The following is a 25414-nucleotide window of genomic DNA, read 5'->3' as shown; positions in this document are numbered from 1 at the left end:
GTCACACACACACATACATTGCAGGTTACAAACACATAGGTCACTCATACACACACATTGCACGTCACACACACACACACACTGCAGGTCACGTTCTCACCTGAACCACATCCAAACTGTGGGAGCGAGGCAGGGAGCTCTTGGCACTCCTTCCCTGTGCTCCTTGAAGACTGCCCAGGTCAGGTTCTGAGCATGTCCTCAGTAACTGCACATACACACACACACACACACACACACACGCATTTAAACACACACATGCATTTTAACACAAACACAATATCACAGTCACATACACATGCTCACACACATACACACACAAATACACGCACATATGCATATAAGCACATATGCACAATCACACACGCATACACACACATGTAATATCACACAGACAAGCATGCACACACCCACCCACCCAAACACACACACACGCACACACAATCACCCACACATAAACATGCACACACTCACAATCACATACACGCACTCATATACGCACACATACACACACACACACACATTATATATATATATATATATATATATATATATATATATATATATATATATATATATATATATATATATATAGTATACAGATAAGCATGCACACACACAATCACCAAACAATCACACACACGCATGCAATATGCACGGAATGGGGGCGTGGCTAGAGAGTGCTTGTTGGTGCCTATGCCCCAGACAGGGCAGCAGGCATAGCTGAGGTAGGAGTCGTATTACATGCACAAAAACCCAGGACATGCCGCTCAGTGACGTTTACCATTCCATCAATTCTTCACCAGAGAATTAAGAGAAAGAAAAACACCTGTACACAACTACTTGTAACGACAGGCATACCAAATATTAAAAAAAAAAAAAAAAAATGCCAACTGGCAACTCACACATCCTTGATGCAAAAAAATAATAAAGAAAAAAAAAGTTAGATTGCTCAATTATCAGGTCCAGAAAAAGACAATTATCAATCAATCGAATCAGTTTAATGCATCATGAAAAAAAAAAGTAGTTAAAGTGGCGTGTGAACAAGACAACACGAGACAGTACTACATCAAAACAACGTTTAATGTTCACAAAATTGTCAAGGTATAGCACATTCAAAAACGAAAGAAATACAGTACTTTAAAACCACTGATCTGTTCTTTCTCACTAACAAAAACTCCTCACTTCTCCAGAGGTAATGCGTCCGCCTAGGAAGCAAGAGAATCTGAGCGCGCTGGTTCGAATCACGTCTCAGCCGCTGATATTTTCTCCCCCTCCACTAGACCTTGAGTGGTGGTCTGGACGCTAGTCATTCGGATGAGACGATAAACCGAGGTCCCGTGTGCAGCATGCACTTAACGCACGTAAAAGAACCCACGGCAACAAAAGGGTTGTTCCTGGCAAAATTCTGTAGAAAAATGCACTTTGATAGAAAAAACAAATAAAAGTGCACGCACGAAAAAAAAAAAAAAAAATTGGGTGGCGCTGTAGTACAGCGATGTGCTCTCCCTGGGGAGAGCAGCCCGAATTTCACACAGAGAAATCTGTTGTGATAAAAAGAAATGCAAATACAAATACAAATACCCCTGACTGCCCTCTGCCCTGCCCCCCACACCCCCATTTAATCATCCTACACAACAGCCCCATTCCTCACCATCTCTTGCAACTCCCACTCATACTCCTCACAGCATTTCGAAAGGCATTCCAGGAAAAAAACAAACAAAAAAAAAAAACATGCAGGTGAATGGACCAGCACAGCAGAAAACAAAATAGATACAAAACAAAGAAAAGAAGAAGAAAAGGAAAGTCAGAAATAAATAGAGTAATAGAAAAGAGAAAATTCCCAGCACAAAATTTCCAGAAGGTGGGAATTCAGGAAAGTGGTAAGTTTTAAGGCCAAACTTGAAAGAACTGAGAGCAGAGATTTGACTGAGCATAGGTTCTTTTACATGCATGCTGTATAAATGACCTCGGTTTATTGTCTCATCCAAATGACTAGTGTCCAGACAACCACTCAAGTTCTAGTGGAGGGTGAGAAAATTCCAGCAACTGTGGGATTCAATTCAGCACCCTCACAATCTCAGGTTCTCTCGTTTCCTGGGCAGACCTATTACAACTAGCGAGGTAACCACTCCACACATGTATGCGAGTTGCGAAATAAATCACCAACCTGAACGTTGTTTATGTCAAAATCTCCCGTGGACAGGCCTTCCAGGACAGAGTGAGCTCTGCACACAACAAAATACAGTCCCTGCTATTGTTTGCTTTGGTTTTTCTGTGTGTCTGTTTTGTTTGTTTGTTTGTTTTTGTTTTTTAGTTTATGCTGCCTCTTCATCTGCACAGTTTCAGTGGCATTTCTGCCACACCGTTCCTTCCAAGTCCCCATGCACTGCCACACCCTGGACTCTTCTGCTGCAGTCTCCACACTGGCAGTCAACAAGGAACTTAAATGCTAGGTCACAAGGAGGCCATACATCAGAGGAGATCCTGCACTGCTGCGACAATTTTGTGTATTCATGCACATGCACATATGCGAAAAATCATGCACTTGCAGATGTGCACACACGTGCACATGAAAAACCATAAAATAAGAATGCATCCACAGAAACACACACACACATTCATGTTCATACTTATATTCAAGCACATACATGTACACACACAATTACAGCCAAGGCTGGCGAAATTTGTTCATGAATGTTTCTCTTCTTAATATGCTCATGTTTGTTTCACTGTGTCTTATAAACTTTAAGGTTTTATGACAATAAAAAGTATTCTATTCTATTCTTTTCTATTCACACACACACACACATAAGCACAAACACACACAAGCACACACATGCACTCACTCACACACACACACACACACACACACACACACACACACACACACACACACTCGCACGCTAACATACTTGGAAGAAAAAATATATGGATCCACAGAAAACCAGACATGGAATGGAGTGCCTCAGCTCATGTAAGCAGAGACTGCCTCAGACTGCTTACATAATGCAGAGTATTGGTCTAGTGGTAATGTGACCGCCTAGGAAGCAAAGGAATCTGAGGCCATTGGTTCAAATCCCACACTCACCAGTCTTTTCTCCCCAACCACGATACTTTGAGTGGTGGTCTGGATGTGGGTCATTCAGATGAGACGATAAATCGAGGTCCCATGTGCAGCATGCATGTAGCGCACATTAAATAACCCATGGCAACCAAATGGTTCTGGCAAAATTGTATAGAAAAATCCACTTTGATAGGAAAACAACTTCCATGCACACAAAAAAAAAAAGGATGGCCCTCTTGCACTGTAGCGACATGCTCTCTCTGGGGAAAGCAGCCTAAATTTCACACTGGCTGTTGTGATAAAAGAGTAATACAATACAATACAATACAATACAATACAATACAATAAAGACAAACAGTGACAGAAAACCCATTTTCACACACCTGTCTTGTTCTTCCTTTTTCTTTCCTGTCTTCAGCTCCTCACCTGGAACAAATTAACTGGCATTGCAAATGTCCTTTTAGTTGTCGTCATCATCATCAATATCATTGTTGTCACTGCCGTCTTGCACACATGGGAGGGGGAGCGAGTGTTTTTAGTCGTTGTCATCATCATCATCAATATCATTGTTGTCACTGCCATCTTGCACACATGGGAGGGGGAGCGAGTGTTTTTAGTCGTTGTCATCATCATCATCAATATCACTGTTGTCACTGCCGTCTTGCACACATGGGAGGGGGAGCGAGTGTTTTTAGTCGTTGTCATCATCATCATCAATATCACTGTTGTCACTGCCATCTTGCACACATGGGAGGGGGAGCGAGTTGCACACATGGGAGGGGGAGCGAGTGTTTTTAGTCGTTTCATCATCATCATCAATATCATTGTTGTCACTGCCGTCTTGCACACATGGGAGGGGGAGCGAGTGTTTTTAGTCGTTCTCATCATCATCATCATCATCATTGTTGTCACTGCCGTCTTGCACACATGGGAGGGGGAGCGAGTGTTTTTAGTCGTTCTCATCATCATCATCAATATCATTGTTGTCACTGCCGTCTTGCACACATGGGAGGGGGAGCGAGTGTTTTTAGTCGTTTCATCATCATCATCATCATCATTGTTGTCACTGCCGTCTTGCACACATGGAGGGGGAGCGAGTGTTTTTAGTTGTTCTCATCATCATCATCAATATCATTGTTGTCACTGCCGTCTTGCACACATGGGAGGGGGAGCGAGTGTTTTTAGTCGTCGTCATCATCATCAATATCATTGTTGTCACTGCCGTCTTGCACACATGGGAGGGGGAGCGAGTGTTTTTAGTAATTCTGGACAGTGTGGCCTGGGTCCAAGGGGCTGCAAACTGAAATGTGTCTTTCTTTAGCTTTTTTTTTCCCAACAAATAGACTCTTTGGTCTTCTTCAGAAAAGTTGTTTTTTCACACTGACTGCCTGTCTCTTGTCATTTTCCCCATTTTGTTTACTTGTTAGTTTAACTGACATATGTTCTCTTGTCATTTTTCCCCATTTTGTTTACTTGTCAGTTTAACTGACATATGCCTGTCCTTCAACCATCTCCCGCACCCTTACCTTTTGTTATTGTATGTATGTATGTGTCTATGTCTGCCTGCCTGTGTGTACACATGTCTGTGTGTGTGTGTGTGCACGCGCGCACGTATATGCATGCACGCATGTGTGTGTGAATGCATGTGCAAGCATGCCTGCACGTTTGAATGTATGTGTGTGCGTGTGTGTATGCATGAGGAAAAGTACATTTTATTTGACAGCTTTTTCCAACTTTGCTGTTTGCATATCGTTATGTTCATGAGTTGGACATGCTGTTTGTTGAACCATCTTGTAATATCATGTGCTCCAGTGGGACTTGAAGGTTATTAAAAGTTGAAATATATATGTTTATGCATGTGTGTGTGTGTGTGTGTGTGTGTGTGTGTGTGTGTGTGTGTGTGTGTGTGTGCACACTCGCATGTATACAATGTTTATGCTTTACATGACTGTTCAAGACTACAAGGGCCAAAATGAAACAGTCAAGCATGCACTCACACAGCTGCCATACATCTACACACACACCTTTGCCAGTGACCACACTTCTCAACACGTGACAAAATAAAACAACAGTTCCCAGGAAGTGGCCAAAACAAAATCCCATGCTTTTTTTCCAGACCTTATCCAGACAAGACTGAAATTTTTTCACACCAAACACAAAGGCAAGCTGAATGAAAAATGTGTCTGTTGCACCAACGTATGAAAAACACTGGCTGAGAGATGAGTAGTTTTCATTACTTTAACCCTTTGGTTGCTGTATTCACCGCTCGGCGACTTGCAGCGACAACACCACAGTTACCGCATGGCGACTTGTAGGGAGAACACCACAGTTACCGCATGGCAACATGTAGGGAGAACGCCACAGTTACCGCATGGTGACTTGTAGGGAGAACACCACAGTTACCGCATGGTGACTTATAGGGAGAACACCACAGTTACCGCATGGCGACATGTAGGGAGAACACCACAGTTACCGCATGGCGACTTGCAGCGAGAACACCACAGTTACCGCATGGCGACTTGCAGCGAGAACACCACAGTTACTGCATGGCGACTTGCAGCGAGAACGCCACAGTTACCGCATGGCGACTTGTAGGGAGAACACCACAGTTACCGCATGGCGACTTGTAGGGCGAACACTGCTGTCACTGGTCAGTGACTTGAGCATTAGAGTTAACAAACATGTGCTACTCTTCAGAGAAAAACACTAAACTTGGTCAGCACTCTCTGGCACATGTACCCAAAACATCCTTCTCATTGTTGAACCTTCTCTCGTGCGGTCTGGAACGATTCTCAGCAGTTTTTTAAACGTTAGTTTGAATGATGGCGAGTTCTTCAACCAGTTCAGTTTGTTACTAGCAGGCTACACGGGACAGCAAACTGCAAGTCTGATTACAAGGCATTTGGCAGAAAATGATGGACGCTGCTTAAACATACTGGTCATGTAAGGGTGAAGATTTTTTTTTTTTTTATTGATTATTTATCTTCTTTTTTTTTTTAATTTCAGTTTTGCATTTAAGGTCTTTACTGAATAGTACTGTTCAAAATGCTTTCTTTTTTTTTTTTTTACTTAAATTCAAACCCTTTTCCTGACCCTGTAGAGCAAACACTTTTTTTTCACAAGGCTTTTCCTGCCCTGGAAATGTCTATCTCATTTTCCCCCAAGACTAGACAGTGCAGGAACCCTGTCACAGTACACATCCTGCTACTCACCAACTGAACCTGCCGCCTTCTCTTCCCGGCCAACCGACATCGTAGCACTCCCTCTGCCCCCTGTAACCCCATGTGATGCTGAAGACGATGCTGATCGTGGTGGTGATGGAGATTCCTTCTTGGGCGTCAGCACAAACGTTCCGCTGCGGAGAGGGGCAGCTGGGGCGCTGGGGGCAGCAGATGCTGAGGTGGTGGGGGAGGGGCAGGGGGAAGGGGATTCCAACAGGGGAACGGTGAAACGGACGGGCGGTTTCTTGGTGACGCGTGGTGGTCGTGGTGACGACTCGGTATGCTGTCCATTTTCAACTGTGTGGAGGGAAATTTGCATTGCATTGCATTGTATTGTGTTGTAATGTATTGTATTGTATTGTATGCAGCAAAAGCTTTAGTTTTGGTTTTGGTTTCAAGGTGTCAAAAGCATGCAGACTGATCAACAAAAGCTACACCACATCTGCTTGAGAGAAGAAAAAGAAAAAAAGGAGCAGATGCCTGACATCTGCACAAGCACGATGTGCTGGTCAACTTTGTGGAGAGGAATTCAATAACAATATAATTATGCTACATGCAGTCACTTGTGTGGACAGAAATTCAGCAACAATACAACACACACCATCACTCACTTGTAAACCATGGAATGACTCGTGCTGAAAGTCTCACAGGTAAACATGTAGGGGATTCAGTTTAAATGAAATCTCAAAGGGGAGCATCACCCCATAAAACTGTGTTAGTAACAAGCTACTTGATAAGTTAATGTGCATCTTGCTTGATTGCTAAGCAAACGTGTCAGTGTAATAAATAAATAAATGAATAAATAAATAAACTGATAAATAGATAAACTAACTAACTAAATGACATGATCACCTACATTTCGTACTGTACTGTATATATCGACATGTAAATGCCAATTTTTCCAGACAAGTTGTTGCTTTGTTTTTCTTTTTTTCTTAATTTTTCATGCCGAAATATATCAAACTGAATAAAAGCAAATCATATGAAAAATAAACATATACAAATGTGCACAATTCATCAAGAGATATGTTTCTTTTAATGAGATCATCATTTACCATTAGGTACAAAATAAAGAATATGGAACACATTCAAGAAAAAAGAAAGAATACCAAAACCAAACAAAAAAGCAACTATCAAAACATGCACACACACACACACACACACACACACACGCACAAAAAAAACCCAACCAATCAGAAGCCACTACCACCACCAACAACAACGTTCTCCATTGCTCCTCTCCCGGACACACACTGACCTGGGTCGAGAGGGAGTTGATCCAAAGCGTTCACCAACGTGCCCCCCGGGATGCCCCACTGTTTGCGCGCCGACTTGGTTCGGTGCTCCTGTTGTTCCGGACTGGACACTGCTTTCTGCTGCTGCTCTCCTGTCTCTGTGGAGGATGCAGAGTGTCAGACTTTTTCTTTTTTTTAGACTTCATTTTCATTCTTTTTTTTTTTCTTTGAATGATAATTTTTTTTTTAATTTAAAAATTCGAAAATACAAACTTACAGTCAAAGTATACACTTGAGCACAAACACACACACTGATTCAGTTTTAAGCCTTTATATCATTCAAAATATACACAAGAAAAAAGAACTGATAACACATAAACAATCAAAGAAAAAGAAATAGAAAAAAAAAGAATAGTAAATATGCATCTAAATTATGGCATCTATGTATAAGCCAAGTATATGTCCTCGTCAGATTGACATATATCAAAGATGTATGTAGACTGAGATAAGAGGACATTTATGGCAAGGGAAAAGACTGCCCACATCCTCACACACTCCTCTCCCCCTTTCCCTAACTCCATACACCTCGCTGAAAAAAGAGGGAGGGAGGGAGGAAGGGGGGACAGAATGCAAAGAAAAAGATAAGAAAATGAAACAAAACAAAAAAAAGGAGTAAAACTACGAGCGAGACACAGTACGTGTCTGAAACAATTAGACAGAAAGAAGGAAAGGAGGAAGAAAGAAAACAACAACAACAACAACAAAAATTATCACAACTTTTGTGAAATTTTCTCCCCTTCCACTAGACCTTGAGTGGTGGTCTGGACGCTAGTCATTCAGATGAGATGATAATCTGAGGTCCCGTGTGCAGCATGCACTTAGCGCACATAAAAGAACCCACAGCAACAAAAGGGTTGTTCCTGGCAAAATTCTGTAGAAAAAATCCACTTCAATAGGAAAAACAAATAAAACTGCACGCAGGAAAAAAAAAATTTTTTAAATGGGTGGCGCTGTAGTGTAGCAACGTGCTCTCCCTGGGGAGAGCAGCCTGAATTTCACACAGAGAAATCTGTTGTTATAAAAAGAAATACAAAGTGTGCATCGGAGGCCATCAGAAAGAAAGAAGAAAAAAAAATAAATAAAAAAAAGGGAAAGGAAGGAGGAGGAAAGGAAGAATGAAGGAAACAAAAAAACAGGAAACTCTCAACTCTGGTTTATCAATCATGCCTTTTTCAGCCTGTGATAATAACAGGGGCGTGGGAAGGGGTGGGAACTCGTGTGTTGACATCCATTGTGATAAACAATGCTACAAATACGTCAGAAGCACAAAGAGAAGAAATAACAAGAGAGGCAAGGCCTTCAAGACTCACTTGTGATAAATTAAGTCCCCTAGCATTAATTACAGAGTAATTTCCCTTTTTTACTATCTGCACCAAAACGTTTGCAAAATAAATAAAAATTACATGCTTAGCAAAAGAAGTTCCTGTTTGAACAAAAAATGATAATAATGACTCCTCTTGTTGTTGTGTCAGAATATGAGGTCAAAGTGCCAAGTTTAGAGAATACAAAAAATATAAATATAACAGTAAATGCAGTTTGCATATAATTAGGCTTCTTTTTTATTTTTTTTGTGCCCATCCCAGAGGTGCAATATTGTTTTAAACAAGATGACTGGAAAGAACTGAATTTTTCCTATTTTTATGCCAAATTTGGTGTCAACTGACAAAGTATTTGCAGAGAAAATGTCAATGTTAAAGTTTACCACGGACACACAGACACACAGACACACGGACACACACAAAGACACACACACAGACAGACAACAGAACACCAGGTTAAAACATAGACTCACTTTGTTTACACAAGTGAGTCAAAAACTCTTCCATGCACTTCCAAAGAACACATCCGTAGCATGCTCATACTCATGGACACATAAACATAAATTCCTTGTATATATCAAAACTAATTCCTTGTGAACAATATTCAGAAACAAATAAAAAGAATGAGGGGGAGAGAGTCACAAAGTGAGAGAGAGAGAGTTGTTGAGACAGTCTTGTTCTGCTCTGTCGTCATCATTGCATCAACTGTCCAGGTTGTCTTCTTGCTAGAGAAAGAGACGGACAGACGGACAGACAGACTGAATGAGAAAGGGGCACACACAGAGACAGTGGGAACAAAGAATGTAACACAAAAAAAAAAGAAAACAGAAAGCACACTAACCTTCCATATGCGAAGCTGTCTGCTCCAGGGGCAGCTTACTCAGCCGCAGCTGTTCCTCACTCCACTGGCTGCGGCTGGCCTCCGCTTCCGCCTTGGGAGTAACCTCCCTTCCCTCTTCCTTCCACTGCGGTCGTGTTGCTCCCTCCTCCGCGATGGGTGGCACAGCGCCGCCTCTCTGCAGTTCCCATCGGCCCCGACCCCGCGACTGACCTTGACCTTTCTTCTCCCTCACAGGTCTGTGTTTGCTGACGTCTGGAGGTGACTGTGCACTGAGAAGAGGTAACATGATGTGCTGCATTTGAAACAGTATATATTTGTTTATTATCAATCAATTCATTTATTTATTTATTCACTCTTTAATTATTCATTCATTTATCGTTGTTGCTTATAGCCCAGCTAACCATACACACCCAATATCAGGGGATCAAAAACTAAATATTTATCCTGTTGAACCTGCTAACAAGATTTTTTTTTTTTTTTTTTTTTGACGAAAAAATCAACCATTTCGGAAAAGAAAATTTTACACTGTCACATACATGTAAATAAACCTAGCCAAGGCTTCTGATGTTGACCAACCATTTCATCAAGTCACCTGAACCCAATCATTGCCGTAGATAATACACGAAAATAAAGTCAAAATGCCTGCAGGGCAACTCACATATCCTCGGCACCAAAAAAACGAAGAATACAATACAGTATTCAACCTCTGTGGATACTTTGTACCCTTCTGTGCCTCAGTTCTAACTTCTGTGGATACTTTGTACCCTTCTGTGCCTCAGTTCTAACTTCTGTGGGTACTTTGTACCCTTCTGTGCCTCAGTTCTAACTTCTGTGGGTACTTTGTACCCTTCTGTGCCTCAGTTCTAACTTCTGTGGATACTTTGTACCCTTCTGTGCCTCAGTTCTAACTTCTGTGGATACTTTGTACCCTTCTGTGCCTCAGTTCCAACTTCTGTGGGTACTTTGTACCCTTCTGTGCCTCAGTTCTAACTTCTGTGGGTACTTTATACCCTTCTGTGCCTCAGTTCTAACTTCTGTGGATACTTTGTACCCTTCTGTGCCTCAGTTCTAACTTCTGTGGATACTTTGTACCCTTCTGTGCCTCAGTTCCAACTTCTGTGGGTACTTTGTACCCTTCTGTGCCTCAGTTCTAACTTCTGTGGGTACTTTGTACCCTTCTGTGCCTCAGTTCCAACTTCTGTGGGTACTTTGTACCCTTCTGTGCCTCAGTTCTAACTTCTGTGGGTACTTTGTACCCTTCTGTGCCTCAGTTCTAACTTCTGTGGATACTTTGTACCCTTCTGTGCCTCAGTTCTAACTTCTGTGGATACTTTGTACCCTTCTGTGCCTCAGTTCTAACTTCTGTGGATACTTTGTACCCTTCTGTGCCTCAGTTCTAACTTCTGTGGGTACTTTGTACCCTTCTGTGCCTCAGTTCTAACTTCTGTGGGTACTTTGTACCCTTCTGTGCCTCAGTTCTAACTGCCTCAGTTCTAACTTCTGTGGATACTTTGTACCCTTCTGTGCCTCAGTTCTAACTGCCTCAGTTCTAACTTCTGTGGGTACTTTGTACCCTTCTGTGCCTCAGTTCTAACTTCTGTGGGTACTTCATACCCTTCTGTGCACCATCTGGTTTGTGTGCGCTTCACTGACAGTATCACCGATACGCTTAACTAACAACAACATCAATGTACTTATGTACTGGCTACATCTTGTGCAGAAACAAATCAAAGTGCTTTCATGCCCTACTTTCACATACATTGCATTACACTGAAAGAAACAGATGAATGACAAAACGTATAAATAAATACATGTGGACAGAAGGCTGGAGAAGCAATGGACAGAAAAAGGGGAGAGTATAGAGGAACTCTTTTTGGAAGGAGATAGGTTTTAAGGCCAGACCTAAAAGGGGAGAGTATAGAGGAACTCTTTTTGGAAGGAGATAGGTTTTAAGGCTAGACCTAAAAGGGGAGAGTATAGAGGAACTCTTTTTGGAAGGAGATAGGTTTTAAGGCCAGACCTAAAAGGGGAGAGTATAGAGGAACTCTTTTTGGAAGGAGATAGGTTTTAAGGCCAGACCTAAAAGGGGAGAGTATAGAGGAACTCTTTTTGGAAGGAGATAGGTTTTAAGGCCAGACCTAAAAGGGGAGAGTATAGAGGAACTCTTTTTGGAAGGAGATAGGTTTTAAGGCCAGACCTAAAAGGGGAGAGTACAGAGGAACTCTTTTTGGAAGGAGATAGGTTTTAAGGCCAGACCTAAAAGGGGAGAGTGTAGAGGAACTCTTTTTGGAAGGAGATAGGTTTTAAGACCAGACCTAAAAGGGGAGAGTACAGAGGAACTCTTTTTGGAAGGAGATAGGTTTTAAGGCCAGACCTAAAAGGGCTGGGTGATGGAATTTAACTCTTTCTATGCTAAGGTACACAATAGCATACCTAATGCACACCATGCTTCATTAATGTGGTGCGCTATTGTGAATCTCAAGTTTATAAATTTGTAGTTCATCGGTTAAGGTCTTGTGCAAAACTAAACGGGTAGGTTAAGGTCTTGTGTGAAACTAAGTGGCACAGCTCTGTTCTACACTCATCCAAAAGTGCACCTGTACTTTCAAGTGTGGCTGAGAATGCCACTGTATGAGTACAATACATGCGAGCGTACAGTCACCCAGCTCTGCCTTCTCCCTCCCTCGACAAGATTGCGTCTCCCTCAACTTCGGCAAGTACTGAGGCTTGAAACCGATTGCAAACTCAACATGTTTCTCTTCGGGAAGTGACAGAAGCTGTCACATTGCTGGCTTTGGTGTTGATGAAGATGATGATGAATCTTTAGACACTGATGAGTGGTCCCATGACAGTATTAGCAAGGATTCAAGTGGCGAAAGTGTTGGCAGTGAGACATGGTTTTAGTGACAGTGACTCAGCAGCAGATGAACTTGTGGCTGTTGTGGAGTTCCTCATACAAGGCTGGCATCAAGACATCTCATTTTTCGGATATTTTTAGGATTCTATGCTAACAGCTAGTACAGCATGTGTGTGTGTGAGTGTGTGTGTGTGTGTGAGTGTGTGTGAGTGTGTGTGTGTGAGTGTGTGTGTGTGAGTGTGTGTGTGTGTGTGTGTGTCAGTTTGATGTGTCCAGGCGACATTGCATTCCATTGCTACAACTAGGAAAAATCTATCATTACAAAAGAGCACATCTGTGAAATTTTATTTAAGAAAAACTCACCCCCTTTAATGTCAGCTGTGAAGGAACACGGATTTCATTCAAAATAAGATAAATCATTTAATAGTGAAGTTAGAGCTTAGAAGCTTTGCCACGTGTTACGCCATTCTATCCTTTATATTACTACAACATTTCACAGCTGTATGTGCTTGTATTTTTTTTAAACTGGTTTCCTTGTAACCTATACAGCCAGTACAGAGAGTATAATGAAGGAGGTCACTGGGCTGTATGGAATGTTACTAAAGCAAAAGACTGTGCCAAGTGCAAGATCCAGACACACAAAGAGTGCTGGCCGACTGTGTATCTTCACTGTGTGTGTGTGTGTCCAGAAAATTACATTACATTCATAGTTTTCCTATCTTGGAGAATTGGAAAGAAGGTAGGTTTTTTTGTGTTTTTTTTTTAAATCTATGGCAGACAATAACATTCAATTAATATTTTTCCTATCTTGGAGAATTGGAAAGAAGGTAGGGTGGTTTTTTTTTGGTTTTTTTAAATCTATGGCAGACAATAACATTCAATTAATATTTTTCCTATCTTGGAGAATTGGAAAGAAGGTAGGGTGTTTTTTTTGTGTTTTTTTTAAATCTATGGCAGACAATAACATTCAATTAATATTTTTCCTATCCTGGAGAATTGGAAAGAAGGTAGGGTTGTTGTTTTTTTAATCTATGACTTCTTTTTTTCTGCCTTTCTTTTTTGTCACCTTAAATGTTCCAAAGTTGAAGAATTATCAGAGGAAGTATTCAGGGTCAGTATCTTGTCTGAACTTTTTTACATGAACCCCTTACTGCTTGCTGTATCTTGTCTGAACTTTTTTACATGAACCCCTTACTGCTTGCTGTATCTTGTCTGAACTTCTTTACATGAACCCCTTACTGCTTGCTGTATCTTGTCTGAACTTTTTTACATGAACCCCTTAACTGCTTGCTGTATCTTGTCTGAACTTTTTTACATGAACCCCTTACTGCTTGCTGTACCTTGGTGAAATGAGATCATTGAGGCATCAGTCTTGAGTGTAATTACTACTTTCTATGCACTTTAAAATGGTGTCATTGATATTGCTGAACAACAGGTCCAAATAAAGAATTATGACAGACTATTTGATGAAGCCTTTCCTGCATGAGTGTATCATCACTAGGCACTGGGAACACTGATCTTTTAGACTTTTTACATTCATTATCAGTTGTTCCTCTTGTTAAATTAACTACTTCTGTTTTGCAATGTCCATTAACTAATTTCCTTCAATTGTACTTAAATATTTATTTCAAATATTCATCTTCGACTCCACCCTTCAACCTAGTTTTCCCCAACTCACTATTCACCCCACCCCCCTCTCCTAAAACTTTCAAACGTGAAAATCAATACTTTATCAGACAGACAGGCAGACGGACATAGGCAGAGAATACTTGGTCCAGAGACAGAAGTAAAATCTTATAATCATTTACCAAAAGTAAATTCCTTTTGATGATGCAACAGCCTCACAGATTAAAAAAAAAAGATCGCCATGTAGATGGAGAGAGAAAGATGGAGAGAGAGAAAGAGGGACAGAGAGAAAGATGGCCATGTAGATGGAGAGAGAAAGATGGACAGAGAGAAAGATGGACAGAGAGAAAGACGGACAGAGAGGGAGAAAGAGGGACAGAGAGAAAGATGGCCATGTAGATGGAGAGAGAAAGATGGACAGAGAGAAAGATGGACAGAGAGAAAGACGGACAGAGAGAAAGATGGCCATGTAGATGGAGAGAGAAAGACGGACAGAGAGAAAGATGGCCATGTAGATGGAGAGAGAAAGACGGACAGAGAGAAAGATGGCCATGTAGATGGAGAGAGAAAGATGGACAGAGAGAAAAATGGACAGAGAGAAAGATCGCCATGTAGATGGAGAGAGAAAGATGGACAGAGAGAAAAATGGACAGAGAGAAAGATCGCCATGTAGATGGAGAGAGAAAGATGGACAGAGAGAAAAATGGACAGAGAAAGATCGCCATGTAGATGGAGAGAGAAAGATGGACAGAGAGAAAAATGGACAGAGAGAAAGATCGCCATGTAGATGGAGAGAGAAAGATGGACAGAGAGAAAAATGGACAGAGAGAAAGATCGCCATGTAGATGGAGAGAGAAAGACGGACAGAGAGAAAGACGGACAGAGAGAAAGATGGCCATGTAGATGGAGAGAGAAAGATGGACAGAGAGAAAGACGGACAGAGAGAAAGATGACCATGTAGATGGAGAGAGAAAGACGGACAGAGAGAAAGACAAAGATCAAAAACATCACAACACAGCAGTACACTGACTTTGGCAAACCATCTCCGGCTTGACCTGGGTCAGATGGGGTGTCGGCACCGATCACTTGCAGCACGCCAGAGATTGGAACCGCCTTTGCTGGGCTGACCTTGACCTTGGCTGATTCTGGCCTACAAAGCAAACAAGGTGACAGCATGTGTGTCATTCAGACAATGTGCACCTGTGAACTCACACACAAATGAGGCTTTAAAAACAACAACAAAGAAAATGCATGATGTAAGCGTGTGCAGGTGGCACAGATTTCTACCATGGTGTGTCAGCTTTGCTTCAGAGTCTATGATCTCCTGGGAAGTGAAAGCCAAGAATCGCGACCAACGGAGTCTGTTCAAATGGTCTGTGCAATGGAGCTGCAGCTTTCTGAGGCAAACCGACAAGCAGCTCTTCAAAACAAAGCGGGACAGGTGCAGACAAGGGACTGTGTCCCTGGACTCTTTCCCATGCAGTGTGAGTAGACGGTTGTGTCCATCCGGGATCAGTCTTTGCTCACACCTGAGGTCCCACTTTCTGGTTTTTTCTTTCCATTTTTGCCAGATAACTCTTCACATACCTTCTTCTTCTTCTGTGTTCGTGGGCTTCAACTCCCACGTTCAATCGTATATACGCGAGTGGGCTTTTACATGTATGACCGTTTTTACCCCGCCATGTAGGGAGCCATACTCCGTTTTCGGGGGTGTGCATGCTGGGTATGTTCTTGTTTCCATAACCCACCGAACGCTGACATGGATTACAGGATCTTTAAGGTGCGTATTTGATCTTCTGCTTGCGTATACACACGAAGGGGGTTCAGGCACTGGTAGGTCTGCATATATGTTGACCTGGGAGATCGTAAAAATCTCCACCCTTTACCCACCAGGCGCCGTCGCCGTGATTTGAACCCGAGATCCTCAGATCGAAAGTCCAACGCTTTAACCATTCGGCTATTGTGCCCGTCTCTTCACATATCAAAATATCATAAATCCCTTTCACTGCCAGTGCTGCATTTCAACACCGACCAGGTAGAACACCTATGTCACTGAAATGTGACCAGATCACGGGTCTGTTATCCATGAGCCAACTGCTCTCAATTTCCGGTCGTAGGAAAGGCCATGTTTACACACATTACAGGGGAATCCCCAGCTGTTCTTAGTCACCATCTCAGGGAACGCTGCACTCTAAACTGACTGACAGTGAAAGGAGTTTGCACTATCAAAAGGAGCACTTCTCTAAAACCTTGGTTCCAGTCAACAGATTTCCTAACACCACAGAGAAAGTAAGGAAGACAGACACAAGGCACTCACCTTGGCTCCAGTCAACAGATTTCCTAACACCACAGAGTAAGGAACACAGACACAAGGCACTCACCTTGGCTCCAGTCAACAGATTTCCTAACACCACAGAGTAAGGAAGACAGACACAAGGCACTCACCTTGGTTCCAATCAACAGATTTCCTAACACCACAGAGTAAGGAAGACAGGCACAAGGCACTCACCTTGGCTCCAGTCAACAGATTTCCTAACACCACAGAGAAAGTAAGGAAGACAGACACAAGGCACTCACCTTGGCTCCAGTCAACAGATTTCCTAACACCACAGAGTAAGGAACACAGGCACAAGGCACTCACCTTGGCTCCAGTCAACAGATTTCCTAACACCACAGAGTAAGGAAGACAGGCACAAGGCACTCACCTTGGCTCCAATCAACAGATTTCCTAACACCACAGAGAAAGTAAGGAAGACAGACACAAGGCACTCACCTTGGCTCCAGTCAACAGATTTCCTAACACCACAGAGAAAGTAAGGAAGACAGACACAAGGCACTCACCTTGGCTCCAATCAACAGATTTCCTAACACCACAGAGTAAGGAAGACAGGCACAAGGCACTCACCTTGGCTCCAATCAACAGATTTCCTAACACCACAGAGTAAGGAAGACAGGCACAAGGCACTCACCTTGGCTCCAGTCAACAGATTTCCTAACACCACAGAGAAAGTAAGGAAGACAGGCACAAGGCACTCACCTTGGCTCCAATCAACAGATTTCCTAACACCACAGAGAAAGTAAGGAAGACAGGCACAAGGCACTCACCTTGGTTCAACAGATTTCCTAACACCACAGAGTAAGGAAGACAGGCACAAGGCACTCACCTTGGCTCCAGTCAACAGATTTCCTAACACCACAGAGAAAGGAAGACAGACACAAGGCACTCACCTTGGCTCCAGTCAACAGATTTCCTAACACCACAGAGTAAGGAAGACAGGCACAAGGCACTCACCTTGGTTCAACAGATTTCCTAACACCACAGAGAAAGTAAGGAACACAGGCACAAGGCACTCACCTTGGCTCCAGTCAACAGATTTCCTAACACCACAGAGTAAGGAAGACAGACACAAGGCACTCACCTTGGCTCCAGTCAACAGATTTCCTAACACCACAGAGAAAGTAAGGAAGACAGACACAAGGCACTCACCTTGGTTCCAGTCAACAGATTTCCTAACACCACAGAGAAAGGAAGACAGACACAAGGCACTCACCTTGGTTCAACAGATTTCCTAACACCACAGAGAAAGTAAGGAAGACAGGCACAAGGCACTCACCTTGGCTCCAGTCAACAGATTTCCTAACACCACAGAGAAAGGAAGACAGACACAAGGCACTCACCTTGGCTCCAGTCAACAGATTTCCTAACACCACAGAGTAAGGAAGACAGGCACAAGGCACTCACCTTGGCTCCAGTCAACAGATTTCCTAACACCACAGAGAAAGTAAGGAAGACAGACACAAGGCACTCACCTTGGCTCCAGTCAACAGATTTCCTAACACCACAGAGAAAGTAAGGAAGACAGGCACAAGGCACTCACCTTGGCTCCAGTCAACAGATTTCCTAACACCACAGAGAAAGTAAGGAACACAGACACAAGGCACTCACCTTGGCTCCAGTCAACAGATTTCCTAACACCACAGAGAAAGTAAGGAAGACAGACACAAGGCACTCACCTTGGCTCCAGTCAACAGATTTCCTAACACCACAGAGAAAGTAAGGAACACAGACACAAGGCACTCACCTTGGCTCCAGTCAACAGATTTCCTAACACCACAGAGTAAGGAACACAGACACAAGGCACTCACCTTGGCTCCAGTCAACAGATTTCCTAACACCACAGAGAAAGAAAGGAAGACAGACACAAGGCACTCACCTTGGCTCCAATCAACAGATTTCCTAACACCACAGAGAAAGTAAGGAACACAGGCACAAGGCACTCACCTTGGCTCCAATCAACAGATTTCCTAACACCACAGAGAAAGTAAGGAAGACAGGCACAAGGCACTCACCTTGGCTCCAATCAACAGATTTCCTAACACCACAGAGTAAGGAAGACAGACACAAGGCACTCACCTTGGCTCCAATCAACAGATTTCCTAACACCACAGAGTAAGGAAGACAGACACAAGGCACTCACCTTGGCTCCAATCAACAGATTTCCTAACACCACAGAGTAAGGAAGACAGACACAAGGCACTCACCTTGGCTCCAGTCAACAGATTTCCTAACACCACAGAGTAAGGAAGACAGACACAAGGCACTCACCTTGGCTCCAGTCAACAGATTTCCTAACACCACAGAGAAAGGAACACAGGCACAAGGCACTCACCTTGGCTCCAGTCAACAGATTTCCTAACACCACAGAGTAAGGAAGACAGGCACAAGGCACTCACCTTGGTTCAACAGATTTCCTAACACCACAGAGAAAGTAAGGAAGACAGGCACAAGGCACTCACCTTGGCTCCAATCAACAGATTTCCTAACACCACAGAGAAAGTAAGGAAGACAGGCACAAGGCACTCACCTTGGCTCCAATCAACAGATTTCCTAACACCACAGAGAAAGTAAGGAAGACAGACACAAGGCACTCACCTTGGTTCAACAGATTTCCTAACACCACAGAGAAAGTAAGGAAGACAGGCACAAGGCACTCACCTTGGCTCCAATCAACAGATTTCCTAACACCACAGAGAAAGTAAGGAAGACAGGCACAAGGCACTCACCTTGGCTCCAATCAACAGATTTCCTAACACCACAGAGAAAGTAAGGAAGACGGGCACAAGGCACTCACCTTGGCTCCAATCAACAGATTTCCTAACACCACAGAGAAAGTAAGGAAGACAGACACAAGGCACTCACCTTGGCTCCAATCAACAGATTTCCTAACACCACAGAGAAAGTAAGGAAGACAGACACAAGGCACTCACCTTGGCTCCAGTCAACAGATTTCCTAACACCACAGAGAAAGTAAGGAAGACAGACACAAGGCACTCACCTTGGCTCCAATCAACAGATTTCCTAACACCACAGAGAAAGTAAGGAAGACAGACACAAGGCACTCACCTTGGCACAGTCAACAGATTTCCTAACACCACAAAGTAAGGAAGACAGACACAAGGCACTCACCTTGGCACAGTCAACAGATTTCCTAACACCACAAAGTAAGGAAGACAGACACAAGGCACTCACCTTGGCTCCAGTCAACAGATTTCCTAACACCACAGAGTAAGGAAGACAGACACAAGGCACTCACCTTGGCTCCAGTCAACAGATTTCCTAACACCACAGAGAAAGTAAGGAACACAGGCACAAGGCTCCAGTCAACAGATTTCCTAACACCACAAAGTAAGGAAGACAGACACAAGGCACTCACCTTGGCACAGTCAACAGATTTCCTAACACCACAGAGAAAGTAAGGAAGACAGACACAAGGCACTCACCTTGGCTCCAGTCAACAGATTTCCTAACACCACAGAGAAAGGAAGACAGACACAAGGCACTCACCTTGGCTCCAGTCAACAGATTTCCTAACACCACAGAGTAAGGAAGACAGACACAAGGCACTCACCTTGGCTCCAGTCAACAGATTTCCTAACACCACAGAGAAAGGAACACAGACACAAGGCACTCACCTTGGCTCCAGTCAACAGATTTCCTAACACCACAGAGTAAGGAACACAGGCACAAGGCACTCACCTTGGCTCCAGTCAACAGATTTCCTAACACCACAGAGAAAGTAAGGAAGACAGACACAAGGTACTGGCCACAATAAGCAAGTGGAAAAAGTGTTGTGACTTTCAATCTGAGGGTTCGAATCTTGGTTGTGGCATCTGGGGGATATTAGGAAACAGATTTTTCCCATCTCCCAGGTCAGTAACTGTACAGACCTGCAAGTACCTGAACATCCCCCCCCCCCCCCCCCCCCCCCTGTTCCAGCAACTCCCTTTCATATGCATGCATAAGATCAAATATGCATATCATGTTGTGGAAACACGAATATATCCAGCATGCACATCCCCAGTTGCCTATATGGTGGGGTAGAAATAGTCATACATGCAAAAAATAACTGGTACATTGTATTGCATGGCATGGCATGGCATTATGTTGTACTGTATTGTATTACTCATTGTCACAACATATTTCTCAGTGTGAAATTCTGCCTGCTCTCTTCCTGGGAGAGAGCATTGTCACAACATATTTCTCAGTGTGAAATTCTGCCTGCTCTCTTCCTGGGAGAGAGCATTGTCACAACACATTTCTCAGTGTGATATTCTGCCTGCTCTCTTCCTGGGAGAGAGCATTGTCACAACATATTTCTCAGTGTGAAATTCTGCCTGCTCTCTTCCTGGGAGAGAGCATTGTCACAACATATTTCTCAGTGTCAAATTCTGGCTGCTCTCTTCCTGGGAGAGAGCATTGTCACAACACATTTCTCAGTGTGATATTCTGCCTGCTCTCTTCCTGGGAGAGAGCATTGTCACAACACATTTCTCAGTGTGATATTCTGGCTGCTCTCTTCCTGGGAGAGAGCATTGTCACAACATATTTCTCAGTGTGATATTCTGCCTGCTCTCTTCCTGGGAGAGAGCACGTTGCCACTGTGCAGCACCACCTCTTCTTTTCTTTTCTGTCTGGAAATATATTTCTTTCACTATAAAAGTTGGTGTATTTGTTTTTCCTTGATGTTTTTACATAGTTTTGCCTATAACAACCCTTTTATTGCCGTGGGTCCTTTTTCAGTGTGCTAAGTGCATGCTGCACATGGGGACTTCAGTTTATCGTCTTATCCAAATGACTCGTACCCAAGACCACCATTCAAGATCTAGTGGAGGGAGGAGGGGGGGGGGGGGAAGTGAGTAAAACTCCAGGGTCCATACACAAAAATCGAACCCCTGGACACTCACTTCTCGGTCAGGTAGCGTTACCCACCAGGCCACAAGCGAAAACTGGGGTAAAGCACAGCCCACAAAACGCCTATGAAGAAGAAAGACTCCACAACAATGGAGAGCAGTATGAAGATTTCTTCTTTTTTTAATCAGAGAAATCTACAAAGGGAGAGCAGTGAGAAGTCACCTGGGTGCTTGTCCCCCCGGGCCACCAGGGGGCGGTGGAGTCTTCCTGTTGTCGTTGGCGCCAATCATGTGGAGTACGCCCGAGATGGGCACTGGCTGGGCAGGCTGGGCGATGGCACCCGCTGAGTCTGGTCTGCAGCACCGAACCCAGCAACATTTAGTTTCTTCTTTTTGTTTCTACATCACCTTTAAACAAGTTTTTTTGGTGCTAAAATGTAAAATAAACCACATGTACACACATAAAAAGTCACAGAATGAGCAAACGGACGATACATTTTTTATCCACTTTATTACAGTGTATAGTACAAACACAAAAAGTCACAGAATGAGCAAACGGACGATACATTTTTTATTCACATTATAACATTTTTTTGTTTTGTTTTGTTTTTCTGTTGGTGGGGTTTTTTTTTGTTTTTTTTTGTTTTTTTTAAACATACAGTTTTCTTACATGAACATTGTGAGAAGAAGAAAAAACAACTAGTGACAACCTATGGACAAGATGAGTTAAACAACCACAATTCATTTTGAAAAAAATTGAACAGACATATGCACCCAAAAGGAAGAAACAAAACAAAACAAAACCCCCCTCCTACCCCCCAAAAAAAAACACACACACAAAAACACACACACAAAAAAAAAACAAACAAAAACACACGCACACACAATACACACAAATGCACTGAACCGTTATCTTGCACATGAAATAATGAACCAATTCTTTTTTTAAATAAGTGTTCATCATAACACACACATGCATACTTTGGTATTTAACAGGTACAAAAAGTGCATGATACAAGACCTGTCACTCGTGTACTGTTCTCACCTGCAGTAATTCCTCTCTTTCACTCATCATGTAAAGTCCTCACCCATGACAATTCCTCACCTCCACTCATCATGTAAAGTCCTCACCTGTCATCATTCCTCACCTCCACTCATCATGTAAAGTCCTCACCCATGATAATTCACCTTCACTCATGTAAAGTCATCATCCATGATATTTCCTCATCTTCACTCATTGTGTAAAGTCCTCACCCAAGATAATTTCTCACCTTCACTCATCGTGTAAAGCCCTCACCCATGATAATTCCTCACCTTCACTCATCATGTAAAGTCCTCACTCATGATAATTCCTCACCTTCACTCATCGTGTAAAGTCCACACCCATGATAATTCCTCACCTTCACTTGTCATGCAAAGTCCTCACCCATGATAATTCCTCATCTTCACTCATTGTGTAAAGTCCTCACCCATGATATTTCCTCATCTTCACTCATTGTGTAAAGTCCACACCCATGATATTTCCTCACCTTCACTTGTCATGCAAAGTCCTCACCCATGATAATTCCTCATCTTCACTCATTGTGTAAAATCCTCACTCATGATAATTCCCCACCTTCACTCAGCTTGTAAACATCTCACCCATGATAATTCCTCAACTTCACTCATCATGTAAAGTCCTCACCTGCATTCCTTTTTAACCTCCACTCATCATGTAAAGTCCTCACCTGTGATAATTCCTCACCTTCACTCATGTGAAGTCCTCACCTGTCATCATTCCTCACCTTCACCTGTACAGAGTTCTCACCTGCATTCCTTTCTCACCTGTCTTCAGTTCTAAATCTGGCGCTCTCAGTCACTCCGCCCTCCCGCCAGTGTTCACGTCTCATCCACGTTCACCCCGTGTTCAAATCCCCACCTGCCTTCCTCTCTTTGCTCCCTGTTCCTCACCTGTGATCGTTCCTCATCCGGTCTTGCTGCCGTTGCATCTGTCGCTGCTGCCACCTCCGCTGTTCTTCCAGCTGCTCCTCCTCCCTCCGGCCCCTGCCCTCTCTCGGTTCCTGTCACATGACAGCATCACTGAGTATCCCCTGCCCTCTCTCGGTTCCTGTCACATGACAGCATCATTGAGTATCCCCTGCCCTCTCTCGGTTCCTGTCACATGACAGCATCACTGAGTATCCCCTGCCCTCTCTCGGTTCCTGTCACATGACAGCATCATTGAGTATCCCCTGCCCTCTCTCGGTTCCTGTCACATGACAGCATCACTAAGTATCCCCTGCCCTCTCTCGGTTCCTGTCACATGACAGCATCACTGAGTATCCCCTGCCCTCTCTCGGTTCCTGTCACATGACATCACTGAGTATCCCCTGCCCTCTCTCGGTTCCTGTCACATGACAGCATCACTGAGTATCCCCTGCCCTCTCTCGGTTCCTGTCACATGACAGCATCATTGAGTATCCCCTGCCCTCTCTCGGTTCCAGTCACATGACAGCATCATTGAGTATCCCCTGCCCTCTCTCGGTTCCTGTCACATGACATCACTAAGTATCCCCTGCCCTCTCTCGGTTCCTGTCACATGACTTCATCACCGAGTATCCCCTGCCCTCTCTCGGTTCCTGTCATGTCACATGACATCACTAAGTATCCCCTGCCCTCTCTCGGTTCCTGTCACATGACCACATCACTGAGTATCCCCTGCCCTCTCTCGGTTCCTGTCACATGACAGCATCACTAAGTATCCCCTGCCCTCTCTCGGTTCCTGTCACATGACAGCATCACTGAGTATCCCCTGCCCTCTCTCGGTTCCTGTCACATGACAGCATCACTGAGTATCCCCTGCCCTCTCTCGGTTCCTGTCACATGACATCATCATTGAGTATCCCTTGCACTGTCTCAAGATGAACGTGGTTGAGATGAAACGTGTGTGCAGACATATGTGTACATGTGCACAAAAAGCATGTGGATATGCACGTGCACACATGCATGTCACCTGTGCATGAACATTGGTATGAACACACACACACACACACACACACACTCAAACATGCGCACACACACGCACACACACACACACACACACACAAATACATGTCATGTACATATGTGTGTGGACACACACACACACCTTAATAGTTAGTCATTCGGATGAGACGATAAACCGAGGTCCCGTCTGCAGCATGCACCTAGCGGACATAAAAGAACCCACGGCAACAAAAGGGTTGTTCCTGGCAAAATTCTGTAGAAAAGTCCACTTCGATAGGAAAAACAAATAAAACTGCACGCAGGAAAAAATACCAAAAAAATGGGTGGCGCTGTAGTGTAGCGACGCGCTCTCCCTGGGGAGAGCAGCCCGAATTTCACACAGAGAAATCTGTTGTGAAAAAAAGAAATACAAATACAAAAATACACACACCACAACACACACACACACACACACTATCATGTGCCTCTCTCTCTCTCTCTCTCTCTCTCTCTCTCTCTCTCTCTCTCTCTCTCTCTCTCTCTCTCTCTCTCTAACCCCCTTTACACTCTCCCCTTGAAAAGTATGACATCAGTGGCAGGGATCCCAGTTGCCTTTGGTGTGTTTCCAAATACTTGCACAGGCTCCAAACAGGTCAGTCCTATCTGATACATTCTTTTACCTTGAAAAGTGAGGAAGCTCTAAGGTGTGTGACATGCAACCAGCAAACACCTGACCGATCACTGGGATCTGCATGGTATTGGGCACAAACATTTTACAGCCAGGTCAATGCAGATTTTGTTCCGGTGTGGCTACACAACACACCACAAAGCAACACAACACCACAACGCAACACAACACCACAACGCAACACCACAACGCAGCACAACACCACAACACAACACAACACAAAACACCACAACACAACACAACACCACAACACAACACACAACACCACAACACAACACCACAACACAACACACAACACCACAACACAACACAACACCACAACACAACACACAACACCACAACACAACA

General features: G+C 43.6%; 1 protein-coding gene across 1 annotated transcript in view; it reads right to left on the bottom strand.

Annotated features, from left to right (window-relative positions):
• Positions 1–25414, bottom strand: part of LOC143283892 (uncharacterized) — an 85731-nt gene that overhangs the window by 22629 nt on the left and 37688 nt on the right. The window contains exons 22-30 of the mRNA XM_076590283.1: positions 23365–23474; positions 21638–21769; positions 15254–15373; positions 9741–10009; positions 7544–7678; positions 6277–6582; positions 3448–3490; positions 2168–2225; positions 101–205 (exon numbers count right to left, since the gene is read on the bottom strand). Of these exons, the coding sequence (XP_076446398.1) occupies positions 101–205; positions 2168–2225; positions 3448–3490; positions 6277–6582; positions 7544–7678; positions 9741–10009; positions 15254–15373; positions 21638–21769; positions 23365–23474 (1278 nt within the window). The remainder of the gene's footprint in view (positions 1–100; positions 206–2167; positions 2226–3447; positions 3491–6276; positions 6583–7543; positions 7679–9740; positions 10010–15253; positions 15374–21637; positions 21770–23364; positions 23475–25414) is intronic.

The sequence above is a fragment of the Babylonia areolata genome, chromosome 7, assembly GCF_041734735.1.
Source record: "Babylonia areolata isolate BAREFJ2019XMU chromosome 7, ASM4173473v1, whole genome shotgun sequence".
Taxonomy (NCBI): domain Eukaryota; kingdom Metazoa; phylum Mollusca; class Gastropoda; order Neogastropoda; family Buccinidae; genus Babylonia; species Babylonia areolata.
This window is presented reverse-complemented; position numbering and strand designations above follow the sequence as displayed.